General features: G+C 43.3%; 1 protein-coding gene across 7 annotated transcripts in view; it reads right to left on the reverse strand.

Moving 5' to 3' along the window:
- The window catches only part of pknox2 (PBX/knotted 1 homeobox 2), a 345,146-nt gene that overhangs the window by 24,874 nt on the left and 300,487 nt on the right, over positions 1 to 19,785 (reverse strand). For all 7 annotated transcript variants that reach the window (XM_062961013.1, XM_062961014.1, XM_016996784.2 and 4 more), the window contains 2 exons: positions 5,479 to 5,608; positions 2,077 to 2,174 (listed from right to left, as the gene is read on the reverse strand). In XM_062961013.1, coding sequence (XP_062817083.1) covers positions 2,077 to 2,174; positions 5,479 to 5,608 — 228 coding nt within the window. The remainder of the gene's footprint in view (positions 1 to 2,076; positions 2,175 to 5,478; positions 5,609 to 19,785) is intronic.

Here is a 19,785-nt window from a genome sequence, read left to right on the forward strand (position 1 = left end):
GTCAGGTATAAATGATTCCCCCAGGTGCTGCTTGGGATGTATTGCAAGGCCTAGGCTGAATAAATTACCCAGGCAATACAGAAATAACATTAGGAGTGCTTGTTCAGAGCTTCGCCAGAGCCCAAATATTCCCAGCATACTTGTATTCAACAGATCTGATCAATTTCACTCTAAGATCTGAGCTGCCAACAGCTTTTACACCTTAAAAAGAATGGAGATTCGGGTTTGGGGTTTTGCCTCCTCATCCCTGCTCAGAAGACGGTGAGGAATCAGGGACAGGACCATTTTGGCAGTGCCTTTTTTCTATCTATCTATATTGAAATTCATTTTAAAATAAATATAATTCAGAGAGAGGGCCAAGGAGATTTCAAAAAGGATACAGAAACGGATAGGGTGCAATGACATTCCCACAAGTGCTGACTCAGTCGGAAATGCCGGCACATCAATGCATGCTCTCCTTTTCAAAACACCCTTAGTGTGTGCAGCAAGCACTATATGATTTGCTTCTCATTAATATCAAATAGGACAGGGGAGAATATCTGGGACACATTTTCAAGAAGTAGGCAAGGATTTTCACATGCACAATGCTGATGGAGAAACTAGCAGTGGAGGCGATTCCTTGCGACAAGGAGATCTCAATTCTTCAATACCTCTCCAATGTTAACAAAGATAACCATTTGTTGTTATTTTTTTAAAAACCAACATGGTAATACTACTATGGTTACTTTGTTACTGGTTTGCACATTCATCCCAACATCACCTCTGGGTGGATCTACGTCAGACATGGGCAAACTTTGGCCCTCCAGGTGTTTTGGACTACAACTCCCACAATTCCTAACAGCCGGTAGGCTGTTAGGAATTGTGGGAGTTGTAGTCCAAAACACCTAGAGGGCCAAAGTTTGCCCATGCCTGATCTACATGAGGTGTAGATGGCCATCCAGCCTCTATTTAAAAGCTTCCAAAGAAGGAGCCTCCACCACATCACAGGGCAGAGAGTTCCACTGCTGAACAGCTCTCACAGTGAAGAAGTTCTTCGTAATGTTCAAGTGGAATCTCCTTTCCTGTAGTTTGAAGCCATTGTCTTCATGGCAGCAGAGACTAGGATACAGAACAGCGTCAAACTTTGTGATGGTTTGCAACAAAGTTTTGTTCCCAGCTGAACCCTCTTTTTTCCAGACCAACGGAATCTGACGAGTCCTTATTTCCTGAGCACGCTAGCCATTGGCATACTGTAATCTTACTCTTACACTAGCAGTGAGTAAGGTTTTTTTTTATCGTGTCAGAAGTGACTTGAGAATATACCGCAAGTCGTTTCTGCGGTGAGAGACTTGGCTGTCTACAGAGACGTTGCCCAGAGGACGCCCAGATGTGTTACAATCCAGCTGGGAGGCTTCTCTCATGTCTCCACAAGCTAGAGCTGACAGATGGGAGCTCACCCCATCTCCTGGATTCGAACCAGCAACCTTCAGGTCAGCAACCCAACCTTCAGTTCAGCAGTCTAGCCAGCATAAGTGTTTAACCCATTGCGCGGCTCTTAATGAATAAGGTGGAAAATGTGATATGTGGAAAATTGTAATTTGGGTCTTGATTACCAGAAGACAGGGAAACGTCTTGTGAAATACATCTGACTTGAAGAACGTCAACTTAGTGGTGGACCTTCTATTGTTAGAATGTATGGAAGAATCAGGTGGAGGATGCATATGCAAGGGAATCCTGAACAACACCGCAGCAGAAGAACATATATGACAAATCCCAGATGCCTCCTTCTGCAGTAAAGAACTCCAAGTGAGATGCTCAATTCCAATCCAGTCTTGTTTGAAGATTTTTTTTCTTGAAAGGAGGGGATAAATCCACATGTGCATCTTGCATTCCAAGGTAGTTCTGTCTACATATATTCTTCAAAAGGTCATGCCATGCTGAGAAATAGCCTTGCTTTGGAATTGGCCTTTCATATCTTGCTGAATTCACCATATTCCTCCCTTTGAGATCTTCCCATCTTGAGAGCCACAACGTTCACTGGACTCTCATTTCGAACACGTCAAAATAAACCAGACCCTAACCCCCTCCCTGCCTTACCTGTGTGTTCTGGATCTGAATGGCCCCTTGCGGGATTGTTTGGGTGACCACTTGGCCCTGAGACGTTACCATCGTTACAGGCTGGTAAAGGGCTCCGCCTGGCAAAGAGATAAGATTTTACAACAGAATTTTAGGGAGACGGATGAAATCTATGGACAGCAATCAATTGCGTAATAGTAAACATGTTTTATTGATTCTCAAGTCTTTGTATGCTGAGAAGGAAACGCATGCACCTTCTTCCAGTTGCCTATCAACTTGTCATGACCTCATGAATTTCATAGAGTTTTGCTAAGCGAGGAATAGTCCAAAGAGATATTGCCAGTTCCTTCATCTGAAATAGAGCCCATGGCACCTAGGATTTGTTGACCATCCCTCATCCAAGAGCTAGACTATTGCAGCAGTTTAAACACTGAGCTACAAATCTGGAGATGAGGGTTCAAATTCCCACTCAGCCATGGAAACCCAGTGGGAGACCTTAGACAAGACACGTTCCTCAGAGGAAGGCAAGGCAAACTCTCTCTGAACACATCTAAGAAAACCCCAAGATAGGTTCATCTTCAGGTTGCTATCATTTGGAAATGGCTTGAAGGCACACAACAAGTCCTCTCTTAATAATAGCCATAGATGACTTTGTTTAGTCAGGATCTATTTCCTTTAAGGTCCTGAGAAACATATATTGGAAGAAAACTACTACATTGTCATCTGTGGCTATATGATCTCATATGCAACCCAATAGTCTTTCAAATAAGGGCCAGCCAGAAAACGCTGGATCTACTACATCACTGTCTTGTCCTTTAACTTCAGTGTGTTTAGATAGATGAGCCAGAAACAGCATCCGTCTGCCTCCAACAAAGATCGTTCTACCTGATACACACACAGTGTTCAAAGGGTTAGGACAGTGATGGCCAACCTATGACATGTGTGTCAGCACTGACACACCTAGCCATTTTTGCTGACACACTGCCACATGCAGATTGATTGGATGACTATGTCTTTTGTGGCCAAATTTGGTGTGATTTGGTCCAGTGGTTTTGTTGTTTACTCCATGGGAATTATGCACATTACACACACACACACACACACACACACACACATATATACACACAATTATTGTAGTATATTATTATATTATTACTATTATATTATTATTATATTATTCATTATTCATGATTACATTGAAACTACAGTAGAATCTCACTTATCCAACATAAATGGGCCGGCAGAACGTTGGATAAGTGAATATGTTGGATAATAAGGAGGGATTAAGGAAAAGCCTATTAAACATCAAATTAAGCACCAAAACATCATGCTTATGATTTTACAAATTAAGCACCAAAACATCATGTTATACAACAAATTTGACAGAAAAAGTAGTTCAATATGCAGTAATGCTATGTAGTAATTACTGTATTTACAAATTTAGCATCAAAATATCACGATGAACTGAAAACATTGACTACAAAAATGCATTGGATAATCCAGAACGTTGGATGAGTGAGTGTTGGATAAGTGAGACTCTACTGTAAAACCGAGAGAAATCAGCATGGAAACTGCAAGAGGTACCATAGATTTTTGTACATGGAAATAATGGTAGTTAATAGTTTTTGATTTATTAAATACAGTTATATATTACAATTATATATTTTTGCTATTTAAACTATATGTATTGTGAAATTATTATTTTTTCTCGAAGTGACACACCACCCAAGTCATGCTAGGATTTTTGGTGAATTTTGACACACCAAGTACAAAAGGTTGCCCATCGTTGGGTTAGGACAAACACAGCAGACTCTGTTTTGTTAATGGTTGACAGCATATTTAGAACCTGTTCATAAATGAAAAAGTAATATGTCAGTTGAGTGCTACATAAGGCTTTGGCACTGTTGAACAAACGGACGATTCCCATCTGATGAAAAACTCATTTATTAAAAGATGGTTGATAGCACATTTTGGTGCCACAAAAGTTAGCCGTGTTTCTGGGTATATTTGACCTGATGATTCTAAAAATGAAACCAGTTTTCCCCTATCAGCTCTAGTTTTTGAGATACAGGTGCAATCTGTTCCTCCGTGGAAAATCATGATAGCCATATCTAAGAAACTAGAGCCGATGTGGTCCATCAAATGCAATTTTCTGAATCATCACCCCAAATAACCCTAGGAACAGGCCTCAAAACCAAGACACCAAGAATTTTGTTGGGCTATATAGTTATTTCTTATAACAGCAATAACTGTTTCAGGTGTTCATGCTGCACATGTGAGGATTAAAAGTGTGGCAAGTGTAGGCTCACACTCATCTAGAGCAAACATATGCAAAGATCTACAGTGTTTCCTCACTACTTCACGGTTCACTTTTTGCAAGTTCGCTGTTTTGCAGTTTTTCAATAAACTCTAAAATAATATTATAAATCATAAAAAATATAATTTACAGCCTGAGGAAGGGAGGAAGGAGAAGCCGAAGGGAGAGAAAAGGAGCCCAAGCGGCAACAGGAGGAGGAGATTTATCAACACATGATTGGTTGACAAAGACTTAAAATAGTGTATAACTACTAAAATAATGTATAAATATTAAAATAAATATAGTGTCCCTACTTTGCAGATTTCCACTTACTGCAGATGGTCCTGGAACCTAACCCCTGTGATAAGTGAGAGAACACTGTATATATTTTTTCTCTGCAGCGTATAGTGTTTGGAGAGGTTATGTTTTCAGATTAGGACTCCCAGATTTCCCAAAGATAGCATGGCTTCTGACCACAGTGTATGATGAATTATTTTCCAGATCCTTTAAGTTATGGCTCAACATGAAGGTTTGTAGGGAATTGAAAGCACATTTGTCAGCACATACCTAGAAACATTTCTGCAATTAGCAAGCCTGATAAGATAACAGTTTCATTTTTCAAGTAGCTGGTAAGTGCATTCAGCTGAATGTGCTTATAAACCACAAGTGCACCTTCATACTGAACATTCGATTGTTTTTAGGGGCATTCAGCTATCCAGGAGCTTTATGTCTGCACTTAGCTCCATCACTTTTAGCCCTCTGGTAGGAATCATAGAGTTGAAAGAGACCACAAGGGCCATCCAGTCCAACTCCCTGCCACGCAGAAAAACACAACTGATCACCATCCAGCCTCTGGTTAATAGAACCACGGAGTACTAAATACCTGCACATGGCTGATAATGCTGAAAGGGGTCTGAACAAGTTATAAGTGAGCTGTGGATATGCAGAAGAAGGAACAAGTAAAGACATGGAAAAGAGACACATATGTACACACAAATATCAGAGTTAGTTTTCAGATTTCCATCCTGAATTATGCATTGTTCATATCTTGTTATTGGAGTTAAAAATACCAAGCATGCAGAAGACGCAACTAACATGGTCAATGACGTATGCTCCACGCCGCCCACCTGACACAACTTGTGAGTTGACCGTTGTCATGGAGATATTCCCCTGCTGCAATGCTGAGGCAGGTACCACAATTCCTTGGGGGTTGCTGGATACTGCAGTCATGGAGTTAGGAGAATTCTGCAGCATCTCCTAGAAAGGAGCAGACACAGAAAAAGACCTTGACAGGCTGTCCATCGCAATTTTCTTGTGTTGAGCTACGCAAACATAATACACAATCCTATAGATCAGCACATAATAATAATAATAATAATAATAATAATAATAATAATAATAATAATAATAATCAGCTGATGACCCAAAATGCAGACTGTGCAAGGAAACCGACGAAACCATTGATCATATCCTTAGCTGCTGTAAGAAAATCGCACAGACAGACTACAAACAGAGACACAACTATGTGGCCCAAATGATTCATTGGAACTTATGCCTCAAGTACCACCTGCCAGCAGCAAAGAACTGGTGGGATCACAAACCTGCAAAAGTATTGGAAAATGAGCACGCAAAGATACTGTGGGACTTCCGAATCCAGACTGACAAAGTTCTGGAACACAACACACCAGACATCACAGTTGTGGAAAAGAAAAAGGGTTGGATCATTGATGTTGCCATCCCAGGTGACAGTCGCATTGACGAAAAACAACAGGAAAAACTCAGCTGCTATCAGGACCTCAAGATTGAACTTCAAAGACTGGCAGAAACCAGTGTAGGTGGTCCCGGTGGTGATCGGCACATTGGGTGCCGTGCCAAAAGATCTCAGTCGGCATTTGGAAACAATAGACATTGACAAAATCATGATCTGCCAACTGCAAAAGGCCACCCTACTGGGATCTGCACGCATCATCCGAAAATACATCACACAGTCCTAGACACTTGGGAAGTGTTCGACTTGTGATTTTTGTGATACGAAATCCAGCATATCTATCTTGTTTGCTATGTCATAATAAAATAATACATTTTAATCATGAATTACACTTATATCTCACATTTCCTACAATAACATCAATGGCATGTATTTATTTAATGTATATTCTAGCTTTTGCCCAGCATAGGCCCCATGTTCTACTCCACCCCACGACAACCCTATGGTATGCCATTGTAATCTTGATACAGGCTTGGGAAATTATGAGTCTCTTGCTTAGAAAATTCTGCTTCCAAAGACTTCTTCTCAGCTCCCACAATATGGCATTGGTGACTAAGACTTTAGTCTTGTTTAGTACATTGTACAAGCCAATGAAGAACAGGTGCTTTGTAGGCATATTTCAGAAGAAGGGACTGGCAAAACCACCTCTGAGTATTTCTTGACTAAGAAAACCCTCTGAAAAATTCATGGGGTCACCCTAAGCCGACAGGTGACATGAAGGCACACACGTATTAAAAGCCATCTGCTCCTCTTGGCTGCCATTGGCCTTGCAGGCAAGACACACCTCTTGCCAAGACACACTAAATATACAGTGAGAAATTCTCTACCAGGAGCTGGTGGCACTATCAGTTTACAGCTCTGCAGTGTTGGGAAAGCCCCAAAGCAAACGATGCAGAATAGAATGATTCAATTATTAAAGAAGACATTCTTGTCATTGTTTGTGATAAGAGGTCAGCATTCAATTAACACTTTTTCGTAGATGATTAAATATTTGTCTTATCTGAGTAAACCCATACGGCATGACATTACTTTCTCAACATCATCGCTCGCACATAGTAAACAACGTAACAGTGCCTGGAAAAATGCAAGAGCCTGAGCAAACAAGCCAGCACAAACACATTTTGGATTGGTTTTTAATTTCTTTTCTTCTCTTTAATATCCATGAATTTGTTATAGAGATGAGATCCCATAGATATCTAGCCTGGCTTACCCATGATGATAAGTTGTGTTGCTTGGCTGCTTCTTACGAGTCACATTTTAGACTCACTTGGCATTTTCCAGATTAAAATTGTGACATGCCCTTCCACTGTCCCAAATTTTGTAAAGGCAGTCCTAGTCCTAGGGGCCGGGCTGTGGCGCAGGCTGGTAAACAGCTGCTACAATAAATCACTCTGACCATGAGGTCATGAGTTCGAGGCCAGCCCATGGCAAGGTGAGCACCCGTCAATTAAAAATAAAATATAGCCCCTGCTTGTTGCTGACCTAGCAACCCGAAAGATAGTTGCATCTATCATGTAGGAAATAAGATATCACTTATAAAAAAAAAAGTGGGGAGGCAAGTTTAACTAATTTACAACGTTGGAATGAGGAAATGAGGAAGTGCCATCAGAGTGGATGATGAAGCAGCTGCTCCCCCCTGTGGCCAGAATCAAACATCCCCTCAGGAGAAGGTTAAAGTGCCTCTGCGTCTGTCTGTCTGTCTCTGTCTTGGTTTGATGTGTTATGGGCATTGAATGTTTGCCCTATATGTACATACTGTAAATAAATAAATAAATAAATAGTTAATCATCTGCCACCCACTTTTTCAATTACTATTAAAATGTCCCAGTTTGTCTCTCAGCCTTTCCCATTCCCACTTTCTGATCAGTTGCTGCAAAATGATTTAAGAGCACAAAAGTAGTTTGCCTACGTGACTAAGCCAGCGGCTTCTCAACGTGTGGGTCCCCAGGTGTTTTGGCCTACAACTCCCATAAATCCCAGCCAGTTTACCAGCAGTTAGTATTTCTGAGAGTTGAAGGCCAAAACATCTGGGGACACACAGGTAGAGAACCATTGGACTAAGCAGAGAAGAGAGTAGGGTTATCTATACTAACCTGGAATTTGGGCCTGATGTGACATGCTGGATGCCAGAACAGGCTCAGCAGGAGTCTTCAAAGGGACCTCCTCAGCTGCCATGGAGAAGAGAAGGAGTCCCCACGCCCCACCATGCAGCAGCTGCAAACACAGTTTGATACCACCAGGCAGAAGCCTACATGACTCCTGCTCCCCTAGTTTCAGTAGTTCCCAACCATGACATGGCACTTAGTCTGATGTCAGTCAAGGCGATGGGGTGCTGAAAAAGGGTGGGGGGGGGGTGAGGAAATCCCCTCTCCTCCTTTCTTCCCCAAACTCCCCTTCATGCTACCTGATGTCAGATCAAGAGATGGGGAAAAATAGGTGCCGTATTGTGGCTTGGGAGTGCCGCAACATGGGGATATGGGGAACAGGGCATAGAATCATAGAATAGTAGAGTTGGAAGAGACCTCATGGGCCATCCAATCCAACCCCCCACTAAGAAGCAGCAAATCGCATTCAAAGCACCCCCGACAGATGGCCATCCAGACTCTGCTTAAAAGCCTCCAAAGAAGGAGCCTCCACCACAGTCCGGGGAAGAGAGTTCCACTGTCGAACAGCCCTCACAGTGAGGAAGTTCTTCCTGATGTTCAGGTGGAATCGCCTTTCCTGTACTTTGAAGCCATTGTTCTGCGTCCTAGTCTGCAGGGCAGCAGAAAACAAGCTTGCTCCCTCCTCCCTCACATATTTGTACATGGTTATCATGTCTCCTCTCAGCCTTCTCTTCTGCAGGCTAAACATGCCCAGTTCTTTAAGCCGCTCCTCATAGGGCTTGTTCTCCAGACCCTTAATCATTTTAGTCGCCCTCCTCTGGACGCTTTCCAGCTTGTCAACATCTCCCTTCAACTGCGGTGCCCAAAATTGGACACAGTATTCCAGGTGTGGTCTGACCAAGGCAGAATAGAGGGGGAGCATGACTTCCCTGGATCTAGACGCTATACCCCTATTGATGCAGGCCAGAATCCCGTTGGCTTTTTTAGCTGCCGGATTGCCATTCCATGTCCCTAGCTCACCTGATCTTACAGAACATGAGATGGCAGTCAGGATAGTTGTGTCTGTTTCTGGTTGGGAACTGGCCCAAACATCTCCACTGCCCCTAAGTCAGGGCAAACCTCTGGGGAATGCTTTCCCCCAACTTTGTGTAATCCAGAGCAAGGCTGCATTAAGGTTACAAAGTAAACGATTGCCGCCTCTCCTTGCTGATGCATTTCATCCTCATTAATAACTTTGCCATCCTGGCTACACATTGATATTTTGGGGCATGCATGTCCCATGAATATTATAAATATTAAGAGGGTTCATTTCCTTTATTTCTTTGCTTGATTGTGCAATCAAATCATCACTGCCCATGTACAAGTGGGAGGTGTTAGCATGTCCAGGGAACCCCAAGAGCTGTAGGCAGAAAGATATCAAATCCTACAAAGGGGGACACCTCCAAAGTAACCCAATGAGAACTCAACCTGACAATATCATCGCTCATGCACTAATTTCCTGTATCATAACTCCAGAAAGGTCCAAATCACCCATATGCTTAACTTGTTCAACCTTTTACATGACAAAGCTTCATTCTTGCAGAATGATTGCTGTTCTGTCACGCGCTGGGCCTGTAACTATTGTCTTTTGTATAGGATGTATACTTTATGCCCAGCGGGAAGCCAGGGTGCCTCGAAAGAGAGGTTCTTGAGGATTTCCCTTAAAAAGGATGGCCTTTTGAGTCTTTAATGAAATAACAAAGTCTTTATTGATGAACAAATAATAAATCTTCAAGGAGTCAAATAACACTTCAAGGATTCCTTAATAAACTGTTGGCCCTTTCAGTCATGTCCCCAGGGGATAGGCAATTGGCTTTGGACAACTGTACTTTCTCTATAAGGAAAAACCCTCTTATAACATCTCCCAGGCTGTCTATTATATGGGCTTAGCTGATGTGGGACCCACTACCGATTCCATATGCGTCTGGGTAGCGAGTGGACCTACCAACCAAGGCTTGCAGATGTTTCAGCTGGGGTTCTGTGGATCTGTGGTGCTGTTCTCTCTTTGAGGTTTCTTTAAAACTTAGGGCTGTTTCCCTCAGGAGTTGAGAGGCTGAGAGGCTGTAAGCTCTCAGCCAGAGCTTTTAGGACCTTTTCCCCTGGAATTTCTGTTTCTGATTCCTCGGATGTTCTATATCCCCAGATGTTCTATATCCCCAGAAATTCTTGAGATATGAAGCTTTTCTATGGGATGAGCTGGTCTACGTCCTATAGCTTAGCTTCTTTAAGAGAAACAGACTTAAAAATGGCTCCTTCCCTCCCAAAGCCCTGAACAAGTGGCGGAACCAAACTTAATGATGATTGACAGGCGGCCTGTCCTATGATTGCAAACATTTGCAGCAAGAAAATAAAGTCGGAGCTTCTGGTACAGCTGTACCAGCACAATTGCTGTTTACCAAATGCAAAACCAAAAGGTACTGCAACTGGAGGCAAAATATATGTCTATAGTACTTCCCGGATTTTACTTATGGTGAGGAATGGATACTGTTGCAATAACTGATGTGCAGTTGGAGTCCTCTGAAATTTATATTAGCTGATTCATTTTCCATGCAACAGGACTACAGATGAACGAGATACAGAATTTCCAGACTGATATTTCTGGCGCACGTATGTCTATCTTAATCTAAGACCTCCGGTACACTACATTTCCTCTTTTATATTGTTCACTTGCTTGAGAGAAGATGGCAGACATATCTAGATTTAAGTGTAAATACATGTAGAGGCTGAGTTTAATATTCTGTGAATGAGCACACTAGACAAACATGCTTATTCAAATGTTAATGGAACGCAAACATAATAAGATTTGGGGGAGAAGAGAGTCTTTGAAAATGGTCTCATGAAGCAACAGTGAAGCTAAATGGAAGGGCTAATTTTAACAACAACTCCTGATCTGTAAAGAGAGAAGGGGAGATAACATGATTATTGCATATATAAAGGTATTGTTTTATATTGTCAGAATGACTAGGACCACAAGTTTTGACCTAAAATCATACATTTCCTTACTGTTTGGCATGTTGGATGAGACAGAAGGCAACAATAGATGGGGAAAATCTTAAGAGGAGTTTTTTTTACCCAGTTTTGACTTAGAGGCCAGTAGAACTTCCACATTTTATAGATATTGGAGTTAATTTCTCTTTTACTGCTGCTAAGTGTGGGGTCTATCCTCAAGTTTTATCCAAAGGTTTGCAGATCGTCATAAGTGAATTCATCAGTGACTTGCAGCAAGCAAGCAAGCAAACAAACCAATGGACCTCTTTTTTTCTTAGTTTTCTAAGATCTACAGAGATACTCGCAGGAACACCTCAGCAAGCAAGAGTCCAAAAGTGGCAGGCTAAAACTTGGAACCTTAATCCATGGTTCAGACTGAATGAGACTCCTTGCTGGGCACACAGAAGACTGGGTGACTTGGAAGGCGCTGAACAGATTGCACTCTGGCACTATGAGATGCAGAGTCAACCTTAAGAAATGGGGCCACAAAGTGGAGTCCACAACATGCGAGTGTGGAGAAGAGCAAACCACAGACCACCTACTACAATGCAGTCTGAGCCCTGCCACATGCACAATGGAGGATCTTCTTATAGCAACACCCAGAGCCACTCCAAGTGACCAGCTAGTGGTCAAAGGATATTTAGTATAATGGCAAGAATTTAACTTTGTTTCTGTTTTCAAATACAACTGTACCCTTGGTTCGCTTCTGACATGATAAATAAATATATCCAAAGGTTAGTTCTCTCAAATGATGTTGATAAACTACCAATGCCTATGACCCCAAACATTGGTGAAGTATCTTGGAATAGTTAGAGCTTTATTTAGCCTGGCAACATCTGATGTCCCATGATTGAAGAAGGCTGCTTCAATGTTTCCTTTAACACAAGGATTCCTGCCTTTTCACCACGCTGGGATTTCACACAGTCCAGTTTTTACACTCCCCATTCTAAGTTTCCCAGGAGGGAAAATCCTACCAGAAGAAAAAAATATTCAGAGGGGTTCTCCCTTCTGTGAAACCAGTAAAGTCCTTGTAGTATGTGGACCTGTCAGCTCTCCATTGATCAAATGTGCTTGTAGCAATAACCTAATTAAAGGGAGTTCTAATTAAGCTCATTGCTAGTACTGGTTTAGGGAAGAAGGCATGTATTTCTTCAAATAGCAAGGAACACAGTACTGACGACAATACAGATTATACTAGATAGCGTCTCAAAGGGAACGAGAATGTTATATGGCACCCCCAACTCCTAGTGCCAAATCAGTCGTGCAAATGAATCCGACATCCTTCATTCCAATGTTCTTTGCCAAATCCTTTTTTAGCTAGATACTTTGCATGCTACGAAATGGAGGCTGCCTAGTTCAATTGACGCAGTTGGGAAGATGAGAGCCCCCAACATCCTGGAGCCAGGCTTGAGCATGGGGTTTAATATGCATTTTTCTCTCTCCCTGAGACAACTTATTCCTCTCTTCCTCCCTCCCTTTGTAACATGAATCTGAGTAATTAATAACTTGAGAAAAACATTAGCAAGCTGCCTTCAACAAAGCTGGCAGCGAAGCGGAATTTTTATCCTGCTGTATCATCTTCCAGCAGAGAGCATGCTCACCATGAGTAGAGATGATGCCTCTTCTATTTCAAGCTGCCAGGATTAATTCTGAACCATGGAGAATTTCACACTCTTGCTTTCTCTCCTCTTCCTCTTTCTTGTCTCCCTCCTTCCCTCCAAAGAGATGTACTCCATACCTAGTTGCTACGGAAAGATCCCTGACCTGAGTTTTCCATTTGCTGTGTTCCCAGCTCCACTTGAGAGGCCATCCCTTTCTGGAGCCCCTTCCTCGCTTGCAAAATGTGGAAGCCGAAATTAGCTCCCCGTTCTTCCCTGGCTGACTTTAGGGGCAAACCTAGGGTCAAAGTATACCTTTGCCAAATTCATGCATTCTGTCCTCAATGGCTGAAGCAGCTGGAGATGACTTCATGCTTTTATCAAGAGTATTTAGGTTGAATCACTCTCAATGTTGTTTTTTAAAACTCTGCTTTTAAAGATTGTATCTCAATTTCACAGATGGAAAATTAAAAGAAGAAAGATTCCCACAGTGCTTGAAAGAAGCACAATGAACCAATGTTGTCAGTACTTTCCAAGAAGTAAAATGTTGGCAGCAAATCCATGGTATTAAATACTAGGCATTGCTCGGAAACCCAGTCAGGGAGAAGAATAAAGAATACTAGTTTTTCAGATATTATTCACACGTCTCAAAGTGTTTTAGGGAATCATTCTGCACAGGAATATATATGATTCCTCACAAGCTGACAGGGCTCTAGCCTAGATTAAGGGCAAAGCCGGTGCAACAATGAGGCGAATTAAGCAGTTGCTTCGGGCGCAAAACATACGGGGGCGCAGTCGAGACTGCTTTTTCTGTTGATTTGTTGTAAAACATGATGTTTTGGTGCTTAATTTGTAAAATCTTAATGTAATTTGATGTTTAATAGGCTTTTCCTTAATCCTTCCTTATTACCCAAAAATTTCACTTATCCAACATTTTTATTTTTCAGTGATTGGTTTGGGGGGGGGGGGCAAAATTCTGTTCGCCTACACTTGAAAAATACCTAGGGCCGGCTCTGATTAAGGGGGCCATGATGGTGGGCCGGCCAGCTAAGTGAGATGAACAGAAGTCAGAATGCAATGTTACTGCAAACAACTCTGCATATGTATGCTTGTCCACACTACCCTGCCTCATGCACAGAGGAAGAATTGTGAAAAGCTGCCGATAATGCAGTTGCTGTTGCTCGTTTTTGATCAACAACTATTTAACCGCTTGTGTTCCCTCTATTTTTATCAGTTTTATATTTACTTATGCAATGCTTTTGACATAAAATAAATAAAACTTGCTCCCTTGTTAGGCGGAGTGTTGAAATGTATCTTCACTGCACATCTGTAATAGTCTGATACCACTTTAACTGCAAAGTAATAGCAGCAGCATGAGTTACTACTGCTACTATTACTATTTAGCTTTCTGTACTGGAGATTATTGCCCAGTAGTTCTTAATCTTTGCTGTCTCAGAAGTCTTGGACTTCAGTTTCCTAAACCCCTGACCATTAGATAGGTTGCTTGAAGTCCAAAACATCTGGAAGGTCAAAGTTTGAAAACCACTTCTCTTTTATACTGTGAACTACATAGCCTTCTTGCAGAGAATTCTCAGGGTGACACCACATTACAAATTCCAGGTTTGAAATCTGATGGACAAGTGTATCAAATTGCTATAACTGCATAATGTTGATAGAATGAGAAAGCATCTAATGGTTCTTCTTTTTCTCACTATAGGCATTGTCCAGGCTAGAGGAACAAGAAGTCTGCCAGGGGCCTTTCCAGTGGGCCTACTGGAGCATGAGCTCTCCATAGGTGTCCAGCTATAACTATGCTCAGACTACTCCTGAGAATGGGAAAACAGGCTGTAGTATTGTTTACAGTATAAAATTGTTGCTGATTTATTGCAATGTTTTATCTATTTATTTGTATCAACTTTTCTCTCTAGAATACTATCATACGAGCTGAACAATGAGCGAGATAAGGAGGCCAGAACAGGCAGCTGGAAGTGCTAAGCTGCTGGTCTCTTGGGAGTGAAACTACTGCTCCTCATTATTATAAGCATTTGCTCAGCACCCATCACTGGGAGTATCTTTGAAAGGTCATGTGGTTTTGAGAGGGAATAATTAACATTTCTGAACTTTTAATGATCAAATAAATGCCCAGTGACCTCTTCAGCACTGGGATTTTGAATGATGAGGAGAAAGAAAGCCTGACCTATGAAGCTTGGACACTAAATTGCCAGGTGTTCCCAAGGTCTCATCATTTGAACATCAATGTGCAAGACTCTCCCAACGCATTCACTGCATGCACTTGTGTTGGGATTGCAATATGAACTTCTAACCAAAATCGGTATATAGTCGAGGGTGTAGAAAACTTATTTTCCTAGACTATAACACCTAAAATCTTCAGTAAGCATGGACACCTGATGTTCAGTGCAGCATCAACAATGCAATATGCAATTACAGCATCCCTGACAGATGGCCATCCTGCTATTACTTAAATGCTCTCAGTGAATAAGAGCTCATTCTCTCTGAGGAAGTCAGCTTCGACTATTAGAAAGGTACTCAATGATGTTCTAACAACTAGTCATGTTCCTGTCCTTCAAACCAACACAGTCCTTGAAAATGAACACAGGTAGGTTGGTTTGGCATTAATTGCTTTGTCCACTGTCCAACTCTAGATAGAGTTCTGGATTTCCACCGTGAGTCCAGGAACATATCCTACACTGATATAGGGGTTGTACTGTATAAAGAGTCCTTGTCTGAGCTCTCTCAACACACAAAATGCACAGAAGCCATCCAAAGTTTTGTTTTCTACATTAAAGGAGCTATCCAAAGTGCTGAACCCCATTTCCTACCTATGGGGCAATGTTGTCCTCCATGCTGAATCAATGGGTTGACACATAAGTAACCAAACAGGATTCACAGGACTAACTCCTGGCAGTTGAAGTGGAATAACAGCACTATAGGAGTATACATACTGTAGTTTGAATGAACCCCAGGTCATAGTCTCCCTCTCAGTGACAACATATACTACGTTTGGATTTCAGTTACAGAAATAAATATAAATTACTATAAACATATGTTATGCACTTTCTCTTTGGGGGAATCTTCAAGGCTAGGTGTATCTACACAAGGTAGAATTGATGCAATTTGACACCACTTAAATTGTTATGGCTCAATGCTATGGAATGATGGAAGTTATAGTTTTACAAGGATTTTAGCCTTCTCTGCCAGTGCTAATGCTAATACCAAATTGCCTTAATTCTACACTGTAAATGCTCCCTTAGTCAAACCAAAAGCAGAAAATGTAGTTAAGTTGCTATGAGTTTTCCAGGCTGTATGGCCATGTTCTAGAAGCATTCTCTCTTGACGTTCTGCCCACATCTATGCCAGGCATCCTAAGAGGTTGTGAGATGTTGGAAACTAGGCAAGTGGGGTTATATATCTGTGGAATGTCCAGAGTAGGAGAAAGAACTTTTGTCTGCTTGAGGCAAATGTCAATGGTGCAATTGTCTGCATTGATTAGCAGCTTCAAAGTCTGGCTGCTTCCTGCCTGGGGGAATCCTTTCTTGGGAGATGTTAGCTGGCCCTGATTGAGTCATGTCTGAAATTCTCCTATCTTCTGAGTGTTGTTCTTTATTTACTGTCCTGATTTTAGTGTTCTTTAATACTGTAGCCAGATTTTGTTCATTTTGGGTTGTTGTATGTTTTCCGGGCTGTCTGGCTATGTTCCAGAAGTATTCTCTCCTGATGTTTCACCCACATCTATGGTAGGCATCCTCAGAGATTTGTTCATTTTTATAGTTTCTGTGATGACTCATGGGCCTTGTAGTCCTGCTCATGACATGGTGATACCTGATGAAGAAGAAAACTTGGGTTTTTTACCTTCCCAGTCAGAACTGGAATCTTCCCAGCCAGATTCTTCCCAGCCAGATCTGGGAACCTTGCACCTGCAAGAGAGTTGTGTTCCAGAAGTATGTCAAACAAACCCTGAGCCTACATCTCCTGTGTTTTCTCGCCATGAGTTTTGTAAACAACAGAGAGGTTTGGAAGCGGCCTCGCGCAGGAGTGCTAGAATAGCTGCTAAGAATTTAGCCAATTAAGCCTGCTTTCCGTGAGAATCTTTAAGGAGTCAAACATCTGGTCTCAGAGATTAGCTTTCGTTTCTGGTTCCCAGAGAACTGCTCTCGGCGGGAAAGTTAGACTCTATATAGGTGTTTTACCCGCGAAGTAACTTCGCGGAGTCAATTCGTCAGCCTCCGGAGCGAGTTGTGTCTGGACAGCGCGCTCCGTTCCAAGCCTCGTTCCTGTTCAAGCCTTGTCCTTGTTCTCAAGCCTTCGCTCCTGCTTCCCAGCCTTGTTTACCTTCGGACCTTGCCTCGCCTTCCAGGACTAAACCTTGCCTTGTTTCACGGATTTTACCAAGTAATTCCACGGGCCTTGTTCCTGTTCCACGTTACCTTGTGTCACGATTCAAGCCTTGTTTTCAAGTATCAAGTTAATTCCTAGCCTTGCTCAAGTTCGTGGACTAAAGGACCTTGTCATCTCCCCTCACCTTGCCTGGCAAGGTGAGTGTTTCGGTTATTGGATTACAACTTTGGACCTTAATATTTCATATTGGACATTGTTTTCTTGGACTAATTTTGACCTTTCCTGAAAGGTCTACTCCTGGACTATTTCATACACTTGCTTTTATTAACTTTATATATTCCTTCAATAAAGATATTAGATAGATTCTGGCCTCTGTGTATGGTTATTGGTGCCTTGCAGCCTGGGTCCTGACAGTTTGACTCCGCCACCATAAGCACCAATTAACCAAGGCCAGAATGTCTACCGGAGCCGTGCCGGGTGGACAGCCACTTAGCTACACCATCAGCAAGGACGAAGTGGACCGCATCCGTGACAGACTCAACGCGCAGGATGGAGAAATAAAAGGGTTGAGGGAGCGCGGAATCCGCCTCCCGGCCATGGCGTTGCCAACCAAGTTTTCTGGAGAAGCCTCCAAGGTCCAAGTATTCCGCCGCCAGTGCCAGGCTTACCTAGAGGCCCGTGCCGCCGAGTTTCCCCAAGAAGACATCAAGGTGGCGTGGGTTTACAGTCTTCTAGACGGGCCAGCGGCCAACTGGGCGACGGCACTGTTCGACCAAGCCTCTCCACACCTAAGATCAGCGCAACACTTCTTGGACCACCTTAAGGAGACCTGGGGAATCGAGGACAATTTGGAGGCAGCCGGTCACAAACTCCGCCGCCTCTTTCAAGGAGACAGACCCATGTCTCAGTACATAGCCGAGTTCCGAGTGCTGGCCCACAACACCGGCTGGAACGATGTAGCCCTCAGAGGACAATTTCGGGAGGGTCTCAACATTGAAATGCTGGAGGAAATCTCCAAGGTGGATCCTCCCCACACTCTTGAAGCACTCATTGATCAATGTTTACGGGCTGAAGTCATGATTGCCAACAGGAAACAGTGGGTACGAGGCCAGAGCGGTAGAGCTGGGGCAAAACCCCCCGCTCCCGCCAGCGTTCAGCCGCGTCCAGTGTGGAGACCCCCACCACCATCCCCATACCCCAGAGGGAGCGAGGAGGTGCCGATGCAGTTGGGCAATGTGCGTCCCAGATTAGATGCCGCCGAGAAGGCCCGCCGCCAACGCCTAAACCTCTGTTGGTATTGCGGGAATGGGGGCCACTTCGCCAGAGAGTGCCCAGCCAAAGGGAAGCCCGCCGCCCGTCTTGCGGCGGCGTCCTCCACGGAGACGAAGGCGTCTGAGGCGACTGGCACACAGCCGGCGGGGGAAGCCAACGACCGGGCGTAGAGAGGCTCGCCAACCCGGTCAAAAAACCCATTCAAGAGCCGCCAACCGGGGTCCTGTTCCTTCTAGTGGTCACCTTATGGTCAGCAAAAAAGGGACCCGTCATGATCCACGCCATGATAGACTCAGGAGCCACCAACAATTTCATTGATAGAGAGTATGCCGACTCTCTGGGATTACAATATCACGACTTCAAGAATGCCCGTGTGGTGCAAGCCATCGATGGCCGCCCTCTCAAGACGGGCCCCGTAAGCCAGTGGTCGGAACCCACCAGGATGTGGATAAGGGAACATATGGAAGAGATTTCCTTCTTTGTTACTGAGGTTCCCCATTTCCCTGTGATTTTGGGGATTCCATGGCTGACACTTCACGACCCAAGCATCTCCTGGTCCAACAGAGAACTGCAGTTTGCTTCAAAGTACTGCCAAAACCATTGCCTCGTAGCCAAGGTCTGCCATGCCACAGACACCGAGCCCATTATCACCTTGCCAAAGAAGTACTCCGAGTATTGGGATGTATTCAATGAAAAAGAAGCCGAAAAATTACCCCCACATAGACCTTATGACTGTGCCATTGACTTGGTGGAGGGGGCCCCGATCCCGCGAGGGCATCTCTACTCCCTGACTGAACCGGAGCAAGAAGCTCTCAGGGAATTCATAGAGACAAACCTTCGCAAGGGATTCATCAGACCCTCTCAATCCCCAGCCGCCTCCCCAGTGATGTTTGTGAAGAAGAAGTCAGGGGACTTACGCTTGGTGGTGGACTACAGAGCATTGAACAATATCACTAAGCGGAACAGCTATCCCCTGCCCTTAATCTCGGATCTACTAGACCGACTTCGAGGAGCCAAGGTCTACACCAAGCTGGACCTACGGGGGGCTTATAACCTAGTTCGCATCAGAGAAGGGGACGAGTGGAAGACCGCCTTCCAGACTAAATTCGGATTATTCGAGTCCCGAGTTATGAATTATGGTTTATGCGGAGCTCCCGCAACGTTCCAGCATTTTGTCAATGACATTTTTCAGGACTATCTAGATCGGTTCTTGATCATCTACCTGGACGATTTTTTGGTGTTTTCTAGATCACAATCAGAACATGAGAACCACGTTAAAATGGTGTTACAACGATTGCGGGATCATGG

Source organism: Anolis carolinensis, unplaced genomic scaffold (assembly GCF_035594765.1).
Source record: "Anolis carolinensis isolate JA03-04 unplaced genomic scaffold, rAnoCar3.1.pri scaffold_8, whole genome shotgun sequence".
Lineage (NCBI taxonomy): Eukaryota > Metazoa > Chordata > Lepidosauria > Squamata > Dactyloidae > Anolis > Anolis carolinensis.